Source organism: Nesoenas mayeri (genome assembly GCF_963082525.1).
Source record: "Nesoenas mayeri genome assembly, chromosome: 12".
NCBI classification, from domain to species: Eukaryota; Metazoa; Chordata; class Aves; order Columbiformes; family Columbidae; genus Nesoenas; species Nesoenas mayeri.
In genome coordinates, this window is record NC_137547.1 from 14,251,873 (window position 1) to 14,277,757 (window position 25,885).

A 25,885-nucleotide genomic window follows, 5' to 3' on the forward strand; every position below is an offset into this window, starting at 1 on the left:
CAGCTTGTGTGCAAACCACTGGCAGGACCAAGAGAAGGGGCACCCTTAGGGCGTTGAGCTGTGCCCTGATAAGTGCATTAATACCCTGCTGCAAGCATTCATAGAAAACAAGATTACTTAAACCACAAGAGTAAGGGTTTTTATGATATATGCCCTAAACAGCCCAACATTAAATGAAAACACAAACTAATTTCCAGCCCTCTTACCTGAAATACATTCTCTGTCCAGTCCATGCTTACAGTATAAGCTCCCAAATGCATCCTAGACTCACTCTAGGTAAGTCTGAGGTGCCTGAGCAAAGGTTTTCCATGTGTGCATTCAGTACCAGGATGCCATTTTTAGAGCCATTGAATCAGCTGAGATAGAGGGAAGGTAACTGGGCATCTGTAGACGTGTATAGCTGCTGCATTATTTGCTGGGACATGGATCGCATCTGATGGTGCAGAGGGCTGCATGCTCACTGCTAAGCTGGGGACTCTAGCTTGGGTCTTCCCTACGGCTTTCTGCAAATGCAATGAAGGCTTGGTCTAATTGGCATCTTCAGAGTCTAGCTCTTTATTTTCTAGTAGTACCAATAATCTGGGATAGTTCCTTTTGTGGAAGGAACATGAGTGGGGCCAGAAGAGCACTGTTGGTTGGGGTGGATTATTTTCAGTCCAACTCAGCAGCAAGCGGTTCACCTGAGCTCCTGTTCTCTTCCTCAAGTGGGCTCCTCTGGGCTCAGTGGGTGGGCCAGCAGGAGTATTTTATTGCTGTGGTTTTGAACTTTACTTTTCCTGGAGTGCTTTGCTGGTTATGAGGAAAATACTGATCTCGTGTGTGTTCCAAGAGACTGGTCTTGTCCATGATGGCACAGTGAATTTACCTCTTTACACAACGAGCTTGTGAATTCTGTTTGTTAAAAAAATACTTAAAACATGTTTGTTTTGTAATTGCTTCCTATCTACCTTGAGGGTAATTTTTTTTTTCTTCCCCTAAGTTGCAGTGCTGTCTTCAAGGAGAGCCTGTGTTTTGTGACTTTGAGAAATGTGCTGTCTGCTCTGTGGGAGTGTGTAATATTTAGAGCTTTTCAGCCCACATTGTGACTGACTCCTGTCAAGGAGAAATACTCAGATTTGAGGCAACTAGAATTTCTTCTATCAGATGTGAAAAGGAGTGGAGTAGGATTCTGTGGTTCCCTTACAGAATCATAGAATGGTTTGAGTTGGGAGGGACCTTTAAAGCTAGTCTAGTTCCAACCCCCCTGCCCTGGGCAGGCACATCTTCCACTGGACCAGGTTGCTCAGAGCCCCGTCCAGCCTGACCTTAGACATTCCAAGGGATGGGGCATCCACAGCTTCTCTGGGCAGCCTGTGCCAGGGCCTCACCACCCTCATGGGGAAGAATTTCTTCCTTACATCTAATCCAAATCTCCCCTCTTTCAGTTTAAAGCCATTACCCCTTGTTCTATCACTACATGCCCTGGTAAAAAGTCCCTCTCCAGCTTTCTTGTAGGTCCCCTTTAGGTACTGGAAGGCTGTTATAAGGTCTCCCCAGAGCCTCTTCCAGGCTGAACAACACCAACTCTCTCAGCCTGTCTTCATAGCAGAGGTGCTCCAGCCCTCTGATCACCTACGTGGCCCTTCTCTGGACTCGCTCCAACAGATCCCTGTCCTTGTCCTGGGGGCCTCAGGGCTGAATGCAGCACTCTCAAGTGGGTTCTCATAAGAGCAGAGAACCAGATCACACTCTGTGCTAGGTAAGCCAACGCAAGAGCTGGAAATCTTCTTTCCAGTTGCTATGCCATGGTGTTACCATCTTGTGATATCTTGCTAAACATTGAAAACTTAAATGCTTTCTTTATCATGGGTTTGGGTGGACATAAGGACTTCCACTGCAGAAAGGTCTAGCAGGTCAGTCTAGCTTGTTGATGGGTGCCATCAAAAAAGTAGCATCAACACCAAAGTGATTTTCATGGAAGCTGAGAAATAGGTTGGAAAAATATTTTGCCTTGTGAGAGGGTAATTGCAAAGGTTTGCATATAAGAGCCAGTAATGGCTGAAGTTTTAGGAGCTTGTTTGTCTGTGCTGGTGGGAGGAAGAGCATTTGCTGTGTCGGTGTGCTTTCCTGGGTGGATGAGAGCATTCATGCCAGCAGGGACTTCAGACCCGTGGGAGTAAGACCAAGGGATGTATCCCTGTCTGGGCATCAGTATTTGGTGGAGCCTTATTCAGAAGCTTGGACCTGACAGATAATGCTCAGCTACCCAAAACCCTACAGCGTTAATGTTCTTGCCAAATATAACTTCCGGCAATCTTCCGAACTGTTTCTCATTAGCTGTCCTAGCTGTGTCACCACTGCTGACGGGAACTGGCCTTCTCAACCTGCTCTGTAAACACATTTTCCAGAGCTCAGCTTGGACAGCGGTTGTGGCTCTGCTGCTGCAAGTCTTCTGGGTTGGATCTGGGTCCGTCTCTAGGAAAGGATTACAAAACAGAAGGCTCATATCATCGCTTTTTGTTTATGGTGGTTTTGGGAAATGTGGGAGCAGTGTTACAGCTCGGATCTTTCCATTGAAGCTTACAGATTCTGTAGAGAACCTGTCCCCTCTGCACTGCAGTAGCACTGATCTTAGTCCAGAAACAATTCAGGGGTTTTTTGGCTGCACTTTGGAGAAATTCATTCAGTCTAATGGCATTTTCAAGAGGAAAAACAAAAGTATCTAAGCGCCTGAGGTTTGAGCAGTTGGCTGTTGTCCACTGGGCAGAATTTTGAATGGAAAAATCCTGTGGATTTTTGCTATGCAGAGCTACTTGTCCAGACCTATTGAACTACCTCATGTCAATTAAGTACTATCTAAAAAAACTACAGGATGGATGCCACTAAATGCTTATATTCCATTGCATTTCATAGGTTCAAGATTGCCTGTAACCCAAGAAAGAAATAAATGTGAATGCTGAATTGCTTGTTATAATTTCCATGAGCAAAGCTTTCAGAGTTTTATTAGCTACCTATTTCACAAGTGCTTTGGATAATTTTAATAATATGATAAAAAAAGCTGTGCTCTCATAAGCCAGCGGGTTGTAAGACAACTGCAGAATGAAAGCTGCTGTAGAGTGAGTACAGGAGGAGATGCTTGCGCAGCTGGACGTGCTGTTGTAGAGCACAGCTGAAGGAAGCTGTAGTTTTTGCTGTAGGCATCTGTTGAATCCATACTTGTAAAAGCAAAAGACATCTAGAAGCAGAATAAATATGAGAAAGAAAGAATAAGCTTCAATGCTATTCTGTTTCATGGGTCCTGTCTATAATTCACCCAAACTTGTGTTGGAGAGGTGTTGTGATATGTGAAAGGAACTCATCAACCTTCATCATCTTGCTAGTATGTGCTGAGGCCTTGGCTGCAGCATCAAAGGGCACTGGGCTCCAGCCTGATCCCCTCCTCTGGGAGCTCTGTCTTTGTATCTTTGCAGCACAACACTAAAATTCGATTTCTCTTGGTGCTGGGGTTCTGTACACTTGGCGTTTTTGTTTGGCTGGTGGCAACTCCTGAGAGTGAGTGGGGCATCAGGTGCTTTATGTTGTTGTCATTTAGGGGAGGTTTGCTTTCCAGTGATTGCTTCTTATTTCAATTCAATTGCAATGGTGGTTTTAGACACTGAGTCTGCCCGAACCTGTGCTTTGTGAAAGCACATTGATGCAATAATCTACATTTACGAAAAGGTGAGTATGCTATCTGAAAATGTGACAAGTACACGAGGTTTTGCAAGCAGCCTGGCTGGGAGGAGATGCTCTTGTCCTTCCCGCCAGGTTGTCTGCACTGCGATCACAGAGTGGTGAATCACAGGAAGGTGCAGGGAGCAGTGTTATTCTCCTGTTCTCCTTATGGAGATGGCCATTAAGGGTCCCACAGGGAGGATGACTGAAATGCCGCCGTTAACCAGGTCATATTTACGTGAAGTGCTGGGATAAGGACCTAACACAAAACCCCTGACCAGACTTGTGTCCCTTTCCAGAGACGCGCTTGATGCTGCCAGTGTCCTTTATAATCGAGTTGATGAGGGCGTTCACCGACTGGTGATGCTGTCGAACAAACGCATCCAGGAACTGGAGCTGGTGATGGATTTCGATAAAGTGGAAGAATGTTTTAAGGAGGTAAGGCCTGTTTGTCAGTCCCAGTGACTTCCTGCTGCTGCCCTCAGACTGTATATCCTACGTCAGGTACTGGGCCTGTTGATCTCTTGTGTGAAGGTATAGAATGATGCCTGTAGACCCTTAAAAAGAACAACTGAACATAAGGATTTAAGGCAGATTTTTCACATGTGCTAAGAACAAAGGCACTATTTTGCCTGGTATCTTTCAATGCCAAGTAAAAGTCTCCTGGCTGTTCTCTAGGTGTGGATCAGTTAAACCCCATAAAGGTCTGTGACATATTTCCAGACTTAAAGACCACAATGTGGTGTCTTGTTGGTTGGCAGTACACTTGGAGATGGGGTGTCTTTTCTCATTGGTCAGCAAAAGTACCCTCCTAGCAAGACTGTTGAGGAACCATTCTTCATGCTCTACCTTGAGAAGCAGCAGAGAAATAGCAACAAACTGGCAATGAATCTGTGTCCCCTCTGGGCTGTAGATCCTTCAGGATTTGCTTATATCCTGCTGCTGAATGAGCCACACATAATGTACCCCACGCTAGCTGCCTATGTGTGCTATGCACTCTGATCAGATTCCCCAGATTTAGATTGCTCAAGTTCCTGCTGTCTGATAAGCCCCAGCACACTCCTTCCCCTCTGGCTGCAGCCCCAGGCAAGCTGCTGCCTCTGGGTGCAGCCCTGTATTCAGTGTCCAGGCAGGGGAACAGCTTCTTGTCCTTAGTCCAGGAGCTGTGCTTAATGGCCCCACCTCCATGCACTTCTGTTAGAGCCTAAAATGCCTTTCATGTGGTGCTCATCGAGATATTTTACAGCTGTGGGATAACTGAAGCAAACAGGCACTGTTTTTCAGAAAGACCTTTGAAACCTGTAGCTGTGTAGATAGAGGTCCTTAAAAAGTCATAATGTAGCTCAGGCTGTCTGAGCCTTCTACAAGGTCTGATTGGTTCTTTCAATTTTGTAGATCACGGATGTGCTCTTTAAGCCTGAACTCAACCTCGAGATTAGGGAGTTGCATAGTTTCCTTTGCTGTAGCTTGTAAACAGTGAGAAGTTTCATATATCACTTATTACCTGATGTGTGTGAAGGGCCATGTGCTGTTTGGAGCTCACCTTAGGAACCTGCATCCTTAAAGACCAGTACTGTGACCAGTTCTACCACTGCTCTTCTAGGATTCTGGGCTCTTCTGGAGAGAACTGGATTTTCAGATGAGGCTGTAGCCTACCTGTTGTTTTCACAGGCCAAGGTGGATCTGAGAGTTGTAATGACTTCCCATTTAGAGGTAGACATTTGGGCGCCATGCAATATGTGTTCAGGACAAGAAGTGTGATGCAAGAACCTAGTAAAGACTCCTTTAAACACGCAGGTTCCCAATAGCAAAGAGAAATCAAAAAAGGCACAAAGGCAGGCTCTGTAACCTGCCCCTGCTTTAAGCTGAACTTTTTTTTTTCTAATGAAATTGAGCAAAACTGATTGCTCCCTGCTAACTTTGCAGATCACCAATGATGGCAGCATTGCTGGCAGCAGCTACTCTTGCTTTTAAGCTGGCCTAGGGGCTCCTGGGAACCCACCCCAATCCCGTCTCTTGCTGGTGGGCTTGTTCTGTGGGCACTGACTCTCTTTCAGTCCACAAGACTGGGAGTTTGTCATCAACTGTGGGTTTGAGTTGGGATATGGATTTAGATGATCCAGGAAAACAGGATGTGTGGGCCTTAAGAAGCTTTTAGTCTGTCCCTTCCCCCAGGTGCATTTATGCCTGAAGCATTGCAGGCAAGTTTACTAGCCTGTTTTTAAAACCTACTGTTGATGAAGATGCTGTATTTTCCTGCCTGACCTTCTGTGTCTGCTTCGCTTTCAGGACACTCTAGATATAAGTCAGTTGTCTACCCATGTTTGAGGATATAGGCTTGTAACTACAGCAGCATCTGGGTTCTGTCGAGGAACCTGCAGTTGCTGCACAGCTCTGTGGTGATCTGCCTTCAGAAAACCAGAAGCTGAGAGTCCCAGAGAACCATGAAACATTGTAGATGAAGGGAATCCATCAGTATGTTCACACTGACGTAGTTCATGTCCTGCCAGTCAGAAAAGGGAAGTGGTACAGGAAATCTGGCAGCAGGGAGATTTTATTCCACTTGGGGGTAACAATAATAGGAATATCAGGCCAACCTACAAGTTGCAGGGCTTGCATTAGATCATTGCTCCCACGAAACAGAGCCCAAGCAGCTACTTGCCCTGTTTGTGCCTAAGGCTAGTGAGCAATAGCAGAGCTCTGCAATTACTCAGCTACCTGCAGTGGAAAAACTCCTAGCAGGAGGCTCAGGCTGAAATACCAGGATAGGAGGAGAAGTGTACATGCACGTTCTTTTCAGTAATGAAATGACCAGCATAATGAGAGCAATTACTTGCTCTTTCCACATAAAAGCCTACCTTGGTGAGTAGCACAGGGTGACTAATAATGGAGCTTTTCCTTTTTCTCCTAGGTCAGCAGTTGGATTGAGAATGTTGGCAGAAAACGGCTAAAGGAAACAATCAACCTGGACGATTCTTTGGAGATGCTGCTTCAAGCACAAAAGCAGTTCAGGGAGTTTGATCTTGTTGCCAGTGTAAGTATTGTCTGGTTGGAAAAACATGTACTCCAGAGTCTGAGCTGGCAGCATATGTGCCTTGCACGTGCTCAGCCAAACCCGTGATGCTAAGATGGCATCAGTAGAGGGTTCATCACTAAGATGTGTGCCATCCTTTATGCTATTTGGCTTCTCTGCTATGTTCTTGTAGACAAAGCTACCAGCTCAGCCCCTCAGGATCTGCCAGTCCTGAGGAAAATTACTACTGTAATGCAAAATGGCTTTTTCTGTTAATCTCTAGATGTGCTTGTAACGCTGTCTTTTTTTTGGATCGTAACTGACCTGTGGCGTTACTGTTTAGGCCTTTACAAGCTGCCATGTGCCTCACGTAAATCATAGCAGAGGTCAGGACTCTCCAGAATTCTGCTGTAAACAAATACATACCTGCTCATGTGATTTGAACCTTAAAAACCGGTCTAATTAGCCCTACCTGTTAATGACCTTGAAGACTATCTACTGTCCACATCTATGTCAGGTCTCTGTTCTCATACACAATCCCATTTTGCTTTCAGGAATATTGCAGAAGGGGGCAGGAAGCACTAAAGAAGATGGATCGATGGGAAGACTTTTCCTCTGTGGATGTACATTCTTACAGGGTGAAGCTGCAGACCTACAAAGATCAACTGGAAGAGTTCTGCACTCAGCTGGACGAAAACAGGCATCGAATCTGTGAGACGGTCAGGCTGTATGAATTCTTTGACAAGGTAAGACAAGGCATCTGCAGCATGGAAGACAGTGTAAAAAGCTTGCTAGGGCTCAGTCCAGAGCTTGGGTATTTGTGAAAGATGTGAAATGTAGTGTATGCACTAACAGGGAATTGGATCTGTAACCTGCAAAAGCCCCTTCATGCTCATATGTCTGGAGTGATTTTTCAAGTCAATATATGGAAAATGGGGCGGGCGTGTATTGACAGATGTAGACATTTTCTTCAAGAGTAGACATCTTCTGCTGTCTGAGCTTGTAGGCCCCTCTCGTGGTACAGTGGACAGAAGAATCATCGCAGTGCTGGCACCAAGGGCCAAGAGATTGGCTACTTGTGCCCAGTCTTTGCCACCAGGCCAGGGTAGGTTGCCTGCATTTTTCTTCATACTGTATCCTTACATGCTGGTAAATTCAGCATGTTGACACATCAGGAATAGCTCTCTGCTATTCAGCCCTAAATATAGCCCAGCTCTTTCTTGTGGATGCCTGCGTGAGGAAATGGAGCACCAGAACGGAGTGCTGGGAAGTGTGGCTGAGGGAACAAGGGGACTGGGTTGGCCCAAGCATCTGGGGAGCAGGAGGAGAGGATGCATGTGATGACTTTGACTGCCCGGCCTTCTCGCCTGTTTAGTTTATTGCATATGCACCCATTCAGCAGACCTGCAGTTGGATTTGGTGTAATTTAATTTCTAAAGTTGCAGATGAATAAACAGTAGGATTTTCAAAGTGCAGTTTAAAATACAGCTTTGGCAATCACAGAAGGCCAGGGAGCCTCTGCTCCATTTATTCCACTCTTGTACAAACATTGGATATTGAAGTTCTCAAATTCCAGAAGGAATAGACACGAAATGTTAAGCTGTACCAGATGTAGGTGCCACTTAGTTGCTGTCTTTTGAGCTGCCTTGGCAGCCAGAAGTGCTCAGAGGAGGGGGGAGGAAATTCAGCTAAACATGAAAACATGGAGAAGCATCCTGTGCGAGGGAGGAGAGTGGAGAAGGCAGTCCTGAACATTGCTGTCAGGACATGTGAGGATTGAGTTTGTTTGGTGTTGCTTGGCAGGTCTGCTGTAGCTCATCTGTGGAGTTTGCTGTGCGGGTGGGGACCTTCTTGCTGTAGAAATGTGTCATTTATTTTTTTTTCCCCAGTGGAGAGAAGAGTGTCGTCTGTGCTGTAGGAGAATGGCAAGAACTTGCACTCTGCTCACTTACTAAGCACAGATGTTCAGGGGCTGCTCTGATCCCTGAACACCTGTTCCATTCATGGGGGATCCTGGGAAGGATGGGTTTTGTCATATTTTTTTCAGATAAGCTGAGGCACACAAAGACTTGCTCAGCATCTTGGTGAGTCTGTGGCCAAGCCAGACATCAGTCCCATACGAACTCACCCAGCCAAAGCTGGAGATCTCTGGAGCACAGATGTGGACTGTGGCATCTAATGGCTGCTCTGTCCTCTGTTCAGGCATGGAAACTACATCTTCGTAGTAGCTCTTGGGCTGCTGGGGTAGTCAGACGTGACTCAACAGCAGTGCGTGTTCTTCCACAGCTTCAAAGCCATTCAAAGTCTGGGCCATTCCCAGGGGCACAAACATTACATAGACCCCAAGCTCGTGGCTTTTCTTAGGGCATCATAGCACCACACATACAACTTCGTTGTGGTGGATGACAATTGGTTGATGCAGTCCCTGGCAGTGGCAGCAGCATCATCCCTCTTGTTTGTACCTTTCATGCTGCACAGCCTCCGTGAAAGCTGAGTGAGCACGGGGTGTTTGCGTGCTGCTTTGGTGTGGAGAAGAGGCATCTCATGTAGTGAGGGAGGAGGATTTTGATCTCCCTGGTTTCAGTAGAACTATAAACAGCACTGGTGTTGTAAATATAACGTGTGCATTATGAACTGGTGGCAAACTGAAACCAGGGGTGTGGAGGGGATTGAGTAGGTTGAGTGCAGAAATCACTGTGCAGCATGAAAGTTCTTTCAATGCTGATTATTTTGATCTTGATCTCCAGAACACTTTCTGCCTTCCCAAAGCAAAGTCAGTGGTGTGGTCTGGGAGATGGGAGAAAGCAGATTTTATCTAAACTGATTTCACTCTCTTCTGATGCTGAACTGCTTTGACCTTCCTGCAGTGATCTTGTTAGTGCCTACCTAACCCCCTTCTCTCTTGCCTAATATCTGAGGAGATCAACAGCAGGAGTATAAACTAAGAAATGTCCTTGATTTTCTTCTTGTAAAGAGTGTGCCAGACCCCAGGATTTGGGAAGAAGCCTGAGGATGCGTAAGCAATGTACACTATGGTAATGAGCTGGCAAGCTCAGTTCTCTCCAAACATCTCAGCATGTGTCAAGGGAGCTGAGCAGTCACTACAGGGATCATGGTATTCATCTGTCACGTACCATGCTGTCTGCTAGGAATGGCCCTTCTTCTGCATGTGTTGGACGAGTGTTTGGTGGGGTGCTGCCTGTGGCTGCTAGACAGGCCATGGGGCAGGACAGCACAACCCCATATGGTCCTTCAAGATGTTTTACTGTGTTTTTAAGTGCTTGGCAGCTCCTGAGGTCCTGTCAGATCTCTCCATGATGAGACAGGCTGAGCTGGGCCAGACCACATGGGCTGGCAGGGTTCCTTCTCCAAAGCCATGACCAGTGCCAAGCTGGATGTTTCCATTTGTTCCCGCTTCCTTTGCGGCTGGAGCTCTTGGTGCCTGACACGGCACCAGGGCTGGATGGTGGTTGGGCTGAGGCAGAAGCAGTGGTGATAGAAGCTGCCTTCACCACCTCTGACTGCTGGCGGAGGATTGTTTGTCAGTACCACCGACCCATTGTGGGCATACTGGGGGACCTGCCATCTTCCTGTGGCTCCACAAGCCTGGTCTGGCTGCTGTCCCTTGTTTGCTTGCTTCCAAGGCTGTGGTGGGATCTGGCACCACACAGTGCTTTGGAGGAGGACTGGGAAGCTGAGCAAGCAGGGGTGTATGATGTACCAAAAGCACTGACATCTGCTTTGTCCTGAGGTGCCTGCAAGGACAGTCACCAGTACCTCTCCTTCTCACTGCCTGTCCTGGCTTCACACTAACACTGCTGTAGGCTCACCATCATTACCAGGAGGAGCTAAAGCAAGTATCCCTCTCCTTCCTTATCTTAGCCTTCACATTTCTTCCTCTCTTGAGCTCTCTTTCGATGAAATATATTCCCAGGTCACTCACATCTCAGGTCTCTCAATGCTCTTGACTTTACCATAAGCGAGCAAAGTGCCCAGCTGCCTGTGTCCACAGGTTCGAAACGGCCCACGTGAGAGCTGTGTGCTGTGTCACGACCACAGCGACCTAACCGGCAGTGGCATGTCTGATGAGGCAGAGCACACAGCACAGACTCTGCCAGCACTGGGATGACAAGCAGGCCTGCAGAAGGTCAATACTGAAGGTGCACGATGCTTGCTGGCAAAAGTCTCTCTGTTGGAAGAAAGCACTGACACGGCTGGAAAGTACAGTGTCTTATCCCACCAGCTCAGCACCTGCATGCCCTGCAGCTGTATGGTGCCCTGAGCATCACAGCTAAATTGCCTGTGTCATTACAGGAGGGCCTGAGGCAGTCCCAGGGGCTTTTTCCTGCTGGTCAGGATGTTGTGCAAGATACTGCCTCTTTTGGTGCTCAGGGAAAGTGTGAGCATTGCCCTGCCGTGACCTGGGAGCCCTTTGCAGCTTGGGCTCTTGCCTTGCATTTGCTTTCTGAGGGAGGCTGTTGAGAGGCTCTATGGTCAGGGTTGTTGGGGTGAGGAAGATCGAGAAATGGTAGCAGTTCCCTTGTTGGGATTTCTTTTGGCTCTGCTCCATGAGCCATTCCTTCAGTAGCATTCTCTGGCTGCCACCCTTGGATCCTTTTCCTCAAAGGAGCCCTGGCCATCAGCCTGTGTTGATCCTGGTTCCTCAGCAGTGATCTTCAGGCATCCCTAGCTTCTTTCTGCTGCATGCAGTTGCTTCTGAGCTCTTCTTGGAGCAGGTAGAATATTGCCCAACCCCGCTCCATCTCTGTTGACATCTCTTGTAGTGTGGGTTACCTGTGCTCACGTGTGGATCTGCCCCCCACAGCCAGTTCTCTCCTCCTTCTCTGGCTCTCCTCCTCAGCCACTTTGTTCTTTGTGGCTTAGAAAACAAAGCCTTTGGCAAGTGAAGGAGGTGCCTGCCCTTCCTGGGGGAGGGCCAGCTGGCCTGCATTTGATTATGGCAGCGCCTTCTCATCCCTCCCCATTGTCCTTGCTGCTGTAGGAATGCCAGCCTTTTTGCGCTCTATCCCCTGAACAAGTGTTGCTGCCTCTGGGGCCCAGAGCGGGGCTGGGGCCCTTCTCCCCATCCCTCCTCTCCACATCTCCATGCACCTTCCCTCTGAGGCAAATACACCCGGCCTGACTCCGGCAGCAGACAGACACAGCAAACCCTCTTGTAAGTACCAAGCGTCCGGCGCCCGGCTGATGTGTGAGTTGTATTGAGATTGTTTGGAAACACTGTAGAGAAGGCTTTTCACTCCGTTGCTTGTGCACGTCTGTACGCATCCAGCATGAATCAGAATGCTTTGTGTGTGCCTTTTGTGCACTCAGACAGATCCCTGTGGGTTGTGTGTGTCTTTGCATGGTCTCTCTGAATCCCAGGGTTGCGTTGTCTGTAACAGAGCAGTGCCTGTCCCTCTCTTTATTAGAGGTTATTGCATGATTATTTCAGTGGGCATAATTTAACTGCAGCTGCAAGTTTTTGCTGGGATTGCGTGCCCTCGGACTAGCTGGGTGCACACAGAGGGCAGGTGGTACATTTCAGTCTGCTCGGGCTTCTGTTAAAGATTGTGGGCAGCACAAGACGGGGGCTGCTCTCCTCCAAGGTTTGCTGTCACTCTGTGCAGTTCCTGTCTCAAGATCTGAGTGAAAAAAGCACCCAAACTCCAGGGTTTGCTGGGCTCCTGTCCTGTGAGTGACTGAGAACTGCTGGCACAGTGTTCCCTGCTCTGAAAAACAGACCTGATCTTAGATGTGACAGCAGAAATCCAGAGCATGATAAATTAGCTGAATTCTGTAGATGTCATTACCTCCCACGTCTCCCCAGAAGATTCAGAACGGTGACCTGCTGATACCTTGTTTTCTGCTGTGTTTGGTTTCCGATGATGTGCCAGATATAATGTAGCAGGTGATGGTTCTGAGGGGAAAAAAAAAAAAAATCAAGTCCCCTTCAGGCAGGAAATTCTTGACGTTTCTTTTTGCTTCACCTTTGATAAGGAAAGAAGGGTTGTGAGTGGTGGTCTGTGGAAACCTGGAAAGAATTCTGGTGACTGTGACCTAAAAGTTTGATTTTTCTGTTGCAGGCTGTTTGACCCAAGTTGAGAGAGAATTTTACTGGAAGGGCATTATGATTCACTGCTCTGGTAATGTGGTTGGAGGAGAAGTGGAGAGTAGAACTTAGCACCAAACTGGCAAAAGAGGCATTTGATGTGTCATTACCGTAGTGTATTTATTATGAACACAGACGCAGGTCACTGTGCCAAAACACTTGCCTCTTACAAGCAGTCCTATGCAGGTCAGAATATGGCTTTTCCCCCCAGCACCTCTGAGCAAATTGGGTTTTTTATGTGGCATATAATAAAGTCTCTGGGAGAGGCTTAACGCACACTATTCTCTCTCTACCTCTGCCCAGAGATTGGCTTTACTTTTCTGGGGACTGCTGAAATTCCCAAACAGCCTTCATCTGATTACTGGTGCAGGTATTGAAGATGGTGAATGTCCGAGTAGCACAACAGAGAGGAATTAGTACCATGCCTTCCTGATGCTGTGAAACAGTTCTACGGGAAGCCACTGTTGTCTGACTTTGGCATTGTCTGACAGCAGCTGTCTCATCTTTCTGTCTTCTCTTCACTTGTAAAGTCGTGCCCCTAGACAGACATCTAGTCTGATTTGCTCTCCTATTTCAGGGGTGTCCTTTTTCATGTGCAGCCTGAAGCAGCTGGAGGAACAATCCTCGAGGCTGGAAAATCAATCCTCTGGCAGGGTTCGTGCAAGGTTAATGCGTGAAATCTCTCCCTTCTCCTTCCTGCCAGGTTTTTGCCGGAGAAGTTGTCTTGCAAGGTTAATAAGCCTCTAATGTTTACTTTCCCATCAAAAGGTATTCATGTATCAGAAAGTTTCTGCTTTGCTTTGGAGTTTGAGATAACCCTCTTGCACAAACAAGAAATCCTGACCATTTAAATCTGACTTGCTACATCTTAAAGCTCCCCCCTATTTTTCTGTCTTGCAAAATTACTGATTTGGAAACTCTTCTGTTTTATGAATTCTCCATTAATTCACTGCTATACCTACTGGTGCCCCGGCTACTTTCTCTTGTGTTTCATCAGAGACTTTATTGCCAAATTGGCATCACAGCAGTGCCTGTGGTTTCCACAAGCTCCATGACAGTAGGTGAATGCTAAATGGTGATTAGCACCAGCACTTAGTGCTCCTTTCTGGTTGCACAACACCTGTGAGAGACTGATGCATAAATTTGTCCCTCAGTGTTATAAGGCAGCAGTGAATTAATTGGGGTTTTTCACGTGCTAAATCCAAGCAGAATTTGCAATTGAAGGTGAGGCATTTTAGGTTGAGATGCCTTTGAGCACCTGCCTCAGCCCCTCAGGTTCTTCTTTAGTGCAGTATTAGGTCTGTGTGATGTGTCTGTGGCATGTGCAGGGGGGCAAAGCCTTGTGTCTGTCTGGGGTCCTTCTCCCTCCTGCTGTGATGGCCAAATCCTCCTCCTCGCTGGAGGGCACAGCAGGAAGATGAGGCTGGGTGAGCCAACCAGTGCATAGCACCTTTTGAGATGTAAGGTAGGCTGCTCACCCCTCATCTGCCTTCCCTGATCCCAGAAGTGCCATCGTATTCTGCAGGGGAGCAAAGCTTGACATGCTGAAAACATCTGCTGTCTTCATCCTTGATCACCAGAGCACCTCTGTGTAAATATTCCTTGGTGTCCTTGGCTGTTCATGAGCATAAACTGACAGTTGTCTGAAAGTTTGGGGCTCCCCTTCTGTGGGTTGGGTGGGATCAGATCTCCTGCAGGATCATGACACTGGTCACTAGTGACAGGGAAGCAGCATTTCCTTCCAGCAGGCTTAGGGATTTCCCAGCTTGAGTTGCCGCTGAGCTGCGAGGGGAGCACATTGCACTTAAGGTATAAGATCTAATGCTGGCAGAAGTCTTTCCTCAGCTGACCCCAGCCGTGTGCCTGTGTGGAAAATGTTGGGTTTGGGTGCTTTTTTTCACTCTGATGCTGGGATAGGAGCAGCACAGGGTGACAGATTTTTCTGAATATTCGTGTGTTGGCATCCATCTGGATGCTCGGATCCTCCTGGAGGCTGGAATTCCCTTTAGTCACGGGAGTTAAATAGATCCGTTCAAGCGATCTGGACATGAAACTCCCCTCAGTGTACAGATGGGGCTGACGCTCACAATGGCTTCTATCTGCATATCAAAGCCATGGACATATGGACAGAGTTCTCCCGAGCACCCGCTGCCTCTGACCAGGCTCCTTTCTTTGGCTGCTTCACAGGGGCTCGCATCCTACAATTACATCTTGATGTGCTTTTAAACAGGGGAGCTGTTTCTGGCTCAGTCCGCTACCCTGAAGCAGGGAGGCCCAACAGATGCGCTGGGTGTTGGGGTTCGGTTTTCAGCTCCACACCTCCCGAGGCACAAGCACCCACAGTGCAGTACAGAGAGATCCCTGCACATCACTGAATAATTAAGTGGAGTTTTGCTCAGCTCCTCACAGGAAAGGATTTGAATTGAAGACTCCACAGAAAGCATCCACACTTCCCCATCTAGGCCCAAAAGCATACTGGAGGTTAACCAGTCCCCAGCTGGGCACAGAGAACCTCATTAAAAAGGAGCCAGTGTGGAGCAGACAAGACACCTATGACAGTCCAGTCTGTCCTCACTGGCCTGCAGTGTACTGTGACAGTGGGGCATTTGTACGGTGTAATGATATGGCTGTTGGGACAGATGGAAAAGTAAAGGTGGTGCCATCTGGAGGTGCCATCGGTCTCTGAACAGAGTGATTTGTTGCTGTTGTGCAAGTTGCCAGCTCTGGTGACTCACACATGGCACTGTGGCTTGATCTTGAATCTGATTGGTAACATGAGGCTTTCAGGGCTCTCCAAAGAGGAGAGTTCTCCTCTTCACTAAAAGAAACCTGAAAATGTGCTGCCCTTTTCCTCTTCATCCTCTGTAGGCAGTGGTTGTGCATCCACAAAGACACACGCTCGCTCCTTCATGCCTTTTGCTTTCCCAGCCTACAGTGAGTTACACTCAATGTGTGTAACTTCTTTCAAGTCAATCTTTAGATGGTTTCATGACTCTGCAGTGACTGGTGTAGGCTGTAGCCAAATGAAGGACCAGCCACCAGATCCCAGTTGTTAGGAGCAGCCAGAGAGAAAGGCAGTTGCCAAAACAGACACACAGTTTGAGTTTGTAACTGGTGAAGCATCAGAAAAGGGGTAGGATAATATTCACTGAGGCAGAGAAACAGCATCTGCTCTTATTCTGGTTAGAAGGGATTGTGAACAGAATTTCATTGACAAAAAAGCTTTGCAGTGAATGCACGATGCTAATGAAAAGATGGGCAGTGCCTCACAGGTGAAAAGACTGGTTTGCAGCAAATGCAAATGTTAAAGATTCTAATTTTACTGGGAGCAAACTCAGCCTGGTCCTCTGGGCTCATGAGTTTTTAAAAGCAGAAGAAAACAAAAAATGGAGGGGGGGCAAACATCAGTGCAGAATCTACCAAAAGGTGCAAAGTCATGAGGGACTGTAAAACAAAAAGGAAATACTGAGGCAGAACTGTCCGTTGTCAGCTGTTGGGAAATCTTGTGTAGCTGCAGAGCAGTGGAAGCTGTGGGGAGGGCAAAGCTCAGAAGCTTGCTGCCCAGCTTCCTAGGGAGTCATTTTACACATACATAGACATAAATATATGCATGTGTATGTATATAAATATGTAGTGAAACTAGCAGAGGCTGCTCTGTGGAAGCTCTGAATTGCACCCAAGCAGGGGTTATTGTGGCTTGTTGTGATTCATCGGTGGAGTCAGCCTGTTCCTAATGGAGCTACCCTAGGTGTTGCCTAGCAGAGAGAAAAAAGGGCAAACACTTGTCCTGCATGCCAGCTCCAGCACAGTGAGCTACATTTGCCCTTTGGGTCCTCGTGCTGTCATCAAGAGAGCAGAAATCATGTGCAATCCTATTTTATCCAATTATATTCTCCTGTAATTAGACTCCCCTGGTCTTGTCAAGCCTGACTGCCCAGAGGGGAAACAAAGGGATTTTTGAGCTCTGTTTGTGCTCACCTGGAGTGCTGCTGCAACAGGATTTCGAGGCACGTTGCTCTAATGAGCGTTCTTTGATGATGGTTGTGCTGTGATGTGCTGAGACCAACCCTGACCGGTGTCGTTTCCCTGACCCCTTGTTCTTCTTCCCTGCCCAGCTGTAGGTATCTACCTGTTCTCCTGTCTTATGCTTAAATCCAAGGAGTTTGTAGTCTGTGCTTTTCTCATCCTTTTCCCTCTGGCAGTGTTTGTACAGCATCTGGCACTTGGTAACAGGCAGGAATGCAAATATAGGATTTAAAGTTTGCTTTCCTTTGCAGCTAGTTGTAGGCAAACTGGTGATTTCGGAGGTCTCCCCTTCCCTGGAGGGAGGAGAGGAGAGGAGGCACTGTGAGCTACACAGCAACTCAGAAATGGTTTAGCTTTTTATTTCGAGAGAGTGGGTCCTTTCCTCGGTGTTTGAAGCTGAGCCTTTACCAGCTACAGCCCACATAGGACACAGTTTTGATTAGTTTGGTTTCTGCTGTTAATGAATCCCAGGCAGAACTTCAAATGCAGTTTGGAAAAGTCAAATGCTACAGGGTGGGGAAGAGAATAACAGTGAACCTCTGCCTAGAGAGGAGATTACTTCTAACTTGGTGGCTTTGCTGAAATGCTTATGCTCTGAAATTACATGATTTCTTGTGTGTCCAAGTGCAGCTGCCTGTTTGCAGAGCCGCAAATCTTGCTAGAAGTGAACAGAGGCTTCGGCTTTGAGAGATGTGGAAAAAGCATCACAATGTTTAGGAGCAATCACTGTTTTCTCTGTAGCTCTTGTGTGTCAGGTGGCAGTTCAGTTTGAATTTTGCTCGAATTTGGGGTCTGTTTGGATGTTTTCTTTCCCTGTTTTTTGCTTTTGATCTGGCCTGTGCCCAGTCATGGTTTTCTCCCCACACTTCAGTAGTTCTTGTGTGAAGCACAGCCCCTTCCCCCTCTGCCTTGTCTCTGGTTTCCAGGGCTCCTCAATCTGGTATTTAGGCTAGCAGCATTTGCTTGTGAATAGCTGGAGCAGAGATCATGCACTGAAGCGCTGGCCCTGCCTCAGTCCAGCCACAGGGGATGGTAATGCACAGCAGAGAGCTGGACCAGCCAGGAGATGGACCCCCTCTGCACAGATGGGAAGGTAGGATGAGGTCAGTTTTTAACCGATTAATTGATTTGCCAGGGGAACATGTGTAGGTCCTGAAGTCTTGCTGTCCTTCTGCCCCTTCCTTCATGGGCACTGTTAGTATCAGTAAGTGGGAAACTAAGGAGAGTACAAATCAGATGCGAGTGAGTGGTGAGCTGACCACTTTCTCCTGTAACTGCTGGGTCTATGAGTTAGCAGAGAAACCAGATTGTCACTGTTTGCCAGCCGACAGCTCTTGTGAGAGTAAAGTTTTAGCTTGGATAATTTTGATTTCAACGTATTTTGATGTAAAATAGCTTTTCAACTGTGGTCCTTCTGAACTGTCAACATACAAGGCAATCTCCAGCCACAGGTTCCTGCTAATGCTGCGTGTGCAGCAGCCTGTGACAAGGGACATATTGGTGGCGTGAGCAGGGGTTGGTTCTCAAAGCAGTCTAAAGTCAAGTTGGATTTTGGAGTCAGTAAGCCCAAATGAACATCTGTAATGAGAGAAGCTCAAGGAGGAGCAGGCATTTTCATGCAAGAGGGCAGCATTTACTTTGGACTTGTATTCTGGTAAGTGGCCTGTCACTCTTGTGCTGTGAGTGCTGCATCTGGCATCTCGGTTCAGTGCCTGGTTCAGTCCCTGGGCTGCTGGCGGAGCAGAGCAGCTGTGGGGGTCAGTGCCTACATGGCACCACATATGACTGTTGGAATCGGTCCCTGCAATGCTTTTACTACTTCTGGCTGCACCAGTTCTGTCTCTTTTGCCACAAGCCAACCTCGTCTTGCTCTCCAAACTCACGGCTGAAGTTAAGGGCATTTAGAGTGAAGTTAGTAGTGATGAGATGAGGTCTTGTTAAATGAGGAGTTGTGCAGTTGTTTCTTGCCACAAAGACCTGTGATTAGTTATGTCTCGCTAACAAACAGCAGAGTGGAGCGCAGGGACCTGCATGCAAGCTGGATCAGGGCTTGTTTGATTACCTTGGTTTCTTTTTTGCTGTCCTTGGCACTGTTCCCAGCTGTTTTGCTGCTTCTCTCTTTATGTGCTGTAGAAAGCAGGGGTGTGGGGGGCTTGCAGTCCTGGGACATCGTCACAGAAGGATGGGGCACTTGGCCTGTCTTCTTGTTGTGCTTTAGTCACTGTACCCACAGCTGTTCTAGCATCCCCATCTGTGTTGTTGCTCTTACCAGGATCAGCCTGGGCTTTTCACCACCTCTATCTCTGCTCTGCTGTGCAGCCCCTTCAGATTCAGAAGGAAACCTTCTAGCAGCAGAGTAAGTCACCCACCTAGGTGCATTTTTCTTCTGCAGAAAGTTGAAGGGCTTGTGATCTGCCTACTCCACTTACCTCTGATCATTCAGCCTTCCAGTTTCGTATGTAACAAGAAAAATACAGTTATAATCTTTGTCTCTCACAGTAAGAGATGAAGGAGAAGGTTTGGACAGGTGCAGGCCCCCCTGAAATTGCCCCTTCTAGCATATGTCTGCAGATGCATGGTGATTGTCTCCTGTCTTGACTACCTAGAAGGTGTATGAGAGATCACTGGACCTTGAGTATGAGAGGAATGTGGTGGGTTTGTGATAGGCTCGGGCTGGGGAGGTGTGATATGGTGGCTCAGGTGTGGATCCGGGACCCCCGCAGCACTGGCAACGTGCCCTGAGCTAGGGCCAAGTAGTTTCTGTCGGCCCATGTTTGCAGATGGCGCTTTGGAGGTGCCAAAGACAAGAGACTCCAGGAGCTTCTGTCCTCAGTGCACCGCAAGCCTTGCCCATGGTGAAATGAGCAGGGAACAACACGGGGTGAAGGGCTTGAGGGTTACACCGTGCTTTGGTGAAGTCTCTGGCTCTTCCTTACGGCACAGCAGGTCCCAGAGAGCCCCTGCCTCCCCCCGCAGCTCTGCAGGACCAACCTGTTGCTGACACAGCTGCTGGTTAGGTCAGCCCTGTGAACACAGGAAGCACGTTTGTCTTTAATCCCATAATTGAAAGTTTCAGTAATGACTTGTCTGTAAAGATGAAAAGCTGAGGTGCAGGCTCCTTCCTGCCTGGTTCCAGACGTGGTTGGGAAGACTCTGCTTCCCTGCACACAGGTGCCTCCTCTTACATACAAGCTGCCCTTGCAGCTTTGCAGAGAAGCTGTAGGGCTACCTGCTCCTCAAATGCCCCATGGCTGGAGGGCAGTATCCTGGCTTGCTGAGCCTGGTATACAGCCTAACTAGGACAGAGATGACAGCAATACCTCTGCCTGTACAAGGATGTTCTCTCCTGGGTGCTGGGATATGCTTGGTCCCAGGCTGCCATTTTGTGTGCTGAAAGGGCAAGCTGAAGCGGTTGGTGTGACTGAAGAAAGCCTTGGTGGCCGCTTAGCATGTTACCAAGCAAGCTGTGGGGTGTGGAGGGCTGCTGCTATTGTGCAGGGAACAAAGCTGAGCTATTCACTGGCCTGCGACAGGCACTGGGGATGGACGAAATGCCAGCGAGATTTAGAGTCATTTCTACGCAGCCCTGGGAGTCCTTGCCAAGAACAGACAGATACCATATGAAGATGAGAGGTGGCAGGGCTGCCTCCCTGTGTTGTTTGCAGCCCTGATTCCTCCTCTCTGTGGCCCCATGCAGATCTATGAAGTTTCCTAGAAATAAGAGAAGCTTCTTTTTCTCTCTTTTTCCTCTGTGCATGGAAGTGAGGTCCCCAGCCTTGGAAAAGGCCTTCACAGAGCAGCTCCCCTCCCAACTGGCTGCTGTAAAGGCCAGGCAGGCCTCCTGGCTGTGCCTCTCCTGCACCTTGCTCTCAGCACCCTCCTTCAGAGCCCCATGAGCTTCTTGAGCCCAGCTTTTCCCATCAGTGAGCAAAAGGCAGGTCACATGTAGCCCTCGGTCAGGATCCCCCACTGACCTCTGCAGCCAGAATGGTGAGATGCACCCTTAGCCCATACTGGCAGCTAGGTCTTGCTCATGGCAGAGCTGGAAGGGGCTGGTGTTTGGTTTGTATACAGCTGGAGGGAGCAGCTCAAAAAAACCCAGCAAAATAGGCCATCTGTCACTGCCGTGCAGATCTGCCAGGCTCTGCTGCAGTCAGCGTTTCACCTCGTCTTGATGTTCTTCTTTCTCCAGGGATTAAAAGACCCTCCGCATCACAGATAAGTGCAGATTCTCACCAGGGTCTGGCATGTCCTCTGCTTCTGCACACCCCTGTGGCCCTCAGCAGTGGGCAAGTCTAAGCGTAAGGCCTGGATCAAGGGAGAGTCAGGTCAGGGGCCTGTAGCTGCACTAAGCAGGATGATGGGAGAGGGGGCTGCTGCTGTTCTGATTGTCCTGTGCTGTGGCTGCATGGGGCTGAGAAGCGTTTTCCCCGAGCAGCTGCTGGTGTTGCTGAAGCAGCTCCTTGCTCCGCATGAGTAATGGGGCTGACTGCACGTGTGCTGTGCAGCTGCAGCTCAAAAGAGCGATGGTGGATGGCTGTATAATCTGTCCCTGGAGTGACTCTGCTCAGTCTGCAGGCTACCCCTCGTGTGCTGGCATTGAGCTCTTGCTTGGCTCTCATCGCCATCCCCATCCTGGGGTAGGCACCACGTGAATGAAGCACCTCCAGCTCTGCCTACCTCTGTCACCAACAGAGAAGAGCCTGGCACCTGGTCTGTTGGACCACTGCATCCCTGATGGGGATGCAGTATCTCCTCTGTGTCTGCATAGAGCTTGAGTGGATTTCCCTGGTGTCTGAGGCTCTGTTTTGCATAAAGATAAATGCTTTGAGCTCTCTGAGTGAAGGCTGTCACAGTAAGGCTGTTCAGCAGGTGGAAAATGGTTTAAGGTCACTTTGTTCCTGGCACTAAACATGAGTGTTGCTTCTCTGCAGAAACATAGCAGGTATGCAGAGCTAACAGGTCAAGTGCTAGAAATGATCTGGCTCACTTCAAGGACAGCCTGTGGTGTATCCGCACATCCTCTGCTCTTGGGCAGTTGGTGGAAGGTGCCAGGCAAGCCTGTCCTGGATGTTTTCCCTGCCTTGTGCATCTGATTTTAACAAATAACTGTGTTTTCACTTAGGGGTGGTAAAGTTCCTTGACCAGGCCTATGGCAGCTAGTCACATCTTATCCACTCTATAGTTAAACTTTGTCATCGTCCCTGCTTTACAGAGAAAGCAGTAGCTTATGAGCCTGAAAAATTTGCCTTTCCTCTGGTTTTTATTGATGACAGACAGGGCTGAGTGCAAGGTGCTCCATTAGCCCCTTTCCTGCTGTCACAGCAGTGTCCTTTTACCTTACATCTGTCACATTGGACCACATTTTGTCCTGCTCCTCCTGTTCAATCCCCAGAGCCCAGCTCTGATCGAGCTCCCAGCCTCTGCCTGCCATCAGCTCTGGGGAAACAGCATGGGGAGTAGCAATCCCATTCCCTCAGCTTACTGATGCTACTTAGACCTTGTTCTGCATGGTAGTGGTGAGAATGGCTGGGGAAGGAGTTCCAGGTCTTAAACAAAGATGTGAATTCCTGCTTCCTCTGGGCTCCCCCCTGCCTAGAGAGGAGGAACGTGCCCAGCAGTGGGGGTGCTCAGCATCCTGGGGATGTGGCGGGGCAGTGGGGCTGTGGCAGAGCAGCCAGCACAGCTGAAGGCCTCTGCATAAGGAGCTGTTTGTTTTGCTGAATTGTTAAGCCCCATTGACAATAGCAGCCCCCCCTCCTCTCACATTCGAGGAACTGTGGTGGCCACACACTGATCCTTTTTCTTGTCTTTAGGCACCAAATTAGGGTTATTCTTCCCCAAATCCCTCTGACTGGCTGTTGCCTTTTGTTCTCGCTCTCTGTAGGCGTACGAGTGGGCCTTGGAAGGGATGCGACACCTTGCCTGCATCAGCATGGAGGACTGCAGCTCCGCCGAACACTGTGCTGGTGTGATCAAGTGCCTGGAGAGTTACAAGGGGCAGCACCCAGACATCAGCGATGCCCGGTTTCAGGAGATGAAAGAGCTGGCCTGTGAGCTGAAGAGCGACAAGGGACTCAAGCAGTGGAAATTTGCATGGTCCAAATGCCAGGAGACGAAGCTGGTTTTTGAAAAGAAACTCGAAGCAGCCTTGCGAACGAGGAGGTGTCTGCTGTCAGACCACAAAGCAGCTGCAGGAGAGCAGCCCCGGGCCGGTGGCGAGGCTGGCAGTCTGTCCCACCGGAGGCACTCCGAGGGGGCCGCCTCTGGGTCCCACTGGGACAGGACTTGCAGCACATCCCACTGCTACAACAGGCCTAACTGCTCTCCAGGGTGGACTAAGGAGAAATCTCTTTCACCCTCCCTGAGCTGTGCTGGTGATGTCAGTGCTGGGGAAGAATTTGCCTGCCAACCTGCTCTCAGCCCTGATCCTCACTCGAGCAGAGTTTCTTTTGCCAGTGGGGCCTCCAAGTCTCCAAAGCTGCCAGAAGAAAAGCCAAACCTGGAGAGCATATTGGAAACCTTGGAGGTGAAGCCATCCTGCACCTCCACTCCAGCCTCTGGGAAGCCACCTCCCAGGAGGATGCTCCGCAAGGCCCAAAGCTTTGATCTCCCCTGCGGTGAGAGCCTGTGGTCAGGCTGCCAGAGGACGCTGAGCGAGCCGGCCAGGTACGGCAACACCGGTGTCTTTATTAAGGGGCTGGAGGTGAGCAGCACGGAGCTGGTGGACAGGACTTTTGCGCTGCGGCAGCAAGCTGCTCACAGCTGGGCTGCGGACTGTCTGCTGGAGGGACAGAGGGGCTGCCTCTCTGCGTCAGATGCCAAGAGCTGGGGCAGGTAAGTGACTGTGACACTCAGTGCTCTGGTCCTCAGGGTAGTAGCAAAGATGTGAAGAGCTCTGCAGTGACAGATACTTTGGTGATGGATACAGGGCAGATAGATGGAGATGTAGCTCCAGCTTCCCTCCCAGTGTGGTTCCTTCATAACAGGGGAAAGAGCAGTTTGCAGGCAGGAGAAGGGAGTCTCTGAACATTGCTGGCATTTTGGGATGAGAATTTGCAGAAATGTAGCACTTGAGAACCTAACAAGGCAGTGCAGGTGCAGTGGGAGAGCTAAGTGTAATACATCACACTCCTGCTTTTGGGGGGGCTGTACCCGGGCATTTCCAGTACCCTGTAACAGCCTCTTCATGGATAAAAAGGTTTTTATTTGCCCCTTGGGGCTGAGATCTCTGTGGCCAACAGCTGACTTCTGTTCTCTTCTTTTTCTTCTCTGTCCTTGAAGATCTCAACTTAACTTTGTTGTAATACTGAAATGTGCTTGGGATATGGAGATCCCAGGGGTGTGAGCTGTTTTTGAAAGGGAGTCACCAGGCAGGTCTTTCAGCTGCTCTCTCTTTTGGAAAAGACTTTAAAAAAAAATAAAATAATGGTGGCAGAGATGAGAAACAAGTGCTGGCTGCAGGAGGACCACAGAGCGCCTCCACTCTAGCAGATAAGAGGCTGCCTGCTTTGAATCTCAAGAGAGTGAGGCAGCAGCCCTTCTGTCTGTGGGCACTGGGGTGATCCTGTTGTTCTGTCCTCTGAGCAGCCAGAGGAGTTGACTTGGGAGAAAACTGAGAGCAGGGAAGGTAATCACGTCTCAAGTAGTTGTGTTTGGTGCTATACTGCCTCGCAGTGGAAACCTCGAGCACCCAGGCGCGATCCTTTCAGAGATATGCAGAGCAGCCTGTGCTGGGAACTGCTGTTGCTGATGAAGTGGTATGAAATTTGTTTCCCACTCACATGTTTACTGGGACAAGCCCAACAGCACCTGGGTCTGGAGCTTGTGTTCTCCAAGAGTTAACATTTCCTCCCACAGCATCCAGTCATCAGGCTGACTCCTCCTCACAGAAGTTATCGTGACTTTTGTTGCCTTAGGAGTGCAGCCTGTTGTGTCCAGAGCAAGGGCTGCATGGTGGGCTCAGGGTTGTGTGTCCTGCCGAAGTTGAGTCAGGACCCACAACCAGCCTGGGGCTCACCCTTCCTGAACAGAAAAGCCAACTAAGCTCCTTGGATCAGCTGTGAGCTTTGTTAGTGCTCAGGGTCAGAGCCATCACCAGCAGTTCTGAATTTGAGCTTGGATGGTGCTAAGGGATCATCTCATCTCTGTGTTGGGTCTTAGGTAGAGCTTCTCTAGGGACAGTCCAGTGCTTTGCAGGCACTCGTAGGCTGCTGCAGCCCCATGCAGTCCGGGTCCCTTCAAGGCTGAGTGTTTCTTATTGCAGCAAGCTGCGGCACATCATTGATGAGATGGTAACCACGGAGCGGGAATATGTGAGGTCGCTTTGCTACATCATTGATAGCTACTTCCCTGAGATGGAGCGCCTTGACCTCCCCCAGGACCTGCGTGGGAAGCGCAGTGTCATTTTTGGGAACCTGGAGAAACTCTATGACTTCCACAGCCAGTACTTCTTGCGAGAGCTCGAGAGCTGCTGCAACCACCCGCTGCGGGTCAGCCACTGCTTCCTGCGACACGTAAGGCACCAGCACCTTCCTCCTGGGGTCGGGCTCCTCTGGACAGGTGTGTGGCTCCTGTGCCCAGCAGTGCCTATATATTTGGCTGCTCATCCACATGTTAGTGGACTGTGACTCTTTGGGAGTGGGAGGACTACCCTGTGCTGGGCTGGTTTGTCCCCTGCCACCTCAAATGCTAGCTGGGACTGGGATGGCTCTGTGAGGTTGAGCCCAGGCATCAGTAGGTGTTCTTTGGCTTTGCTGTTGCTCTTTGCTACCAAGAGACACTGCCAGGGCAGCAAAATGTCTGTTCCTTAAAACCCGTCTGCTTCTGCAAGGACATCCCTTACCCTGTCTTCTGTTTGCGGTGTCAGTGTGGAGTGACTTCAGTGAGCGGGGAGATACAGACCCGCGGCTCTTGTTGAAAAGAGCTGCTAGGGAGAGGCACGGGGTACCAGTCTTAAGCTCAGCTACCCTATGTGTGTTTGCTGCTACCAGGTGAATGGTATCTGTTGGGCTATGTAAGGGGCAAGGGGATAACAGGACAAC

General features: G+C 49.0%; 1 protein-coding gene across 1 annotated transcript in view; it reads left to right on the forward strand.

Moving 5' to 3' along the window:
• PLEKHG4 (pleckstrin homology and RhoGEF domain containing G4) overlaps positions 1 to 25,885 on the forward strand; it is a gene marked incomplete at both ends in the record, with an annotated part of 62,514 nt that overhangs the window by 31,620 nt on the left and 5,009 nt on the right. The window contains 5 exons of the mRNA XM_080352014.1: positions 3,993 to 4,131; positions 6,605 to 6,727; positions 7,261 to 7,452; positions 22,729 to 23,678; positions 25,108 to 25,357. Of these exons, the coding sequence (XP_080208140.1) occupies positions 3,993 to 4,131; positions 6,605 to 6,727; positions 7,261 to 7,452; positions 22,729 to 23,678; positions 25,108 to 25,357 (1,654 nt within the window). The remainder of the gene's footprint in view (positions 1 to 3,992; positions 4,132 to 6,604; positions 6,728 to 7,260; positions 7,453 to 22,728; positions 23,679 to 25,107; positions 25,358 to 25,885) is intronic.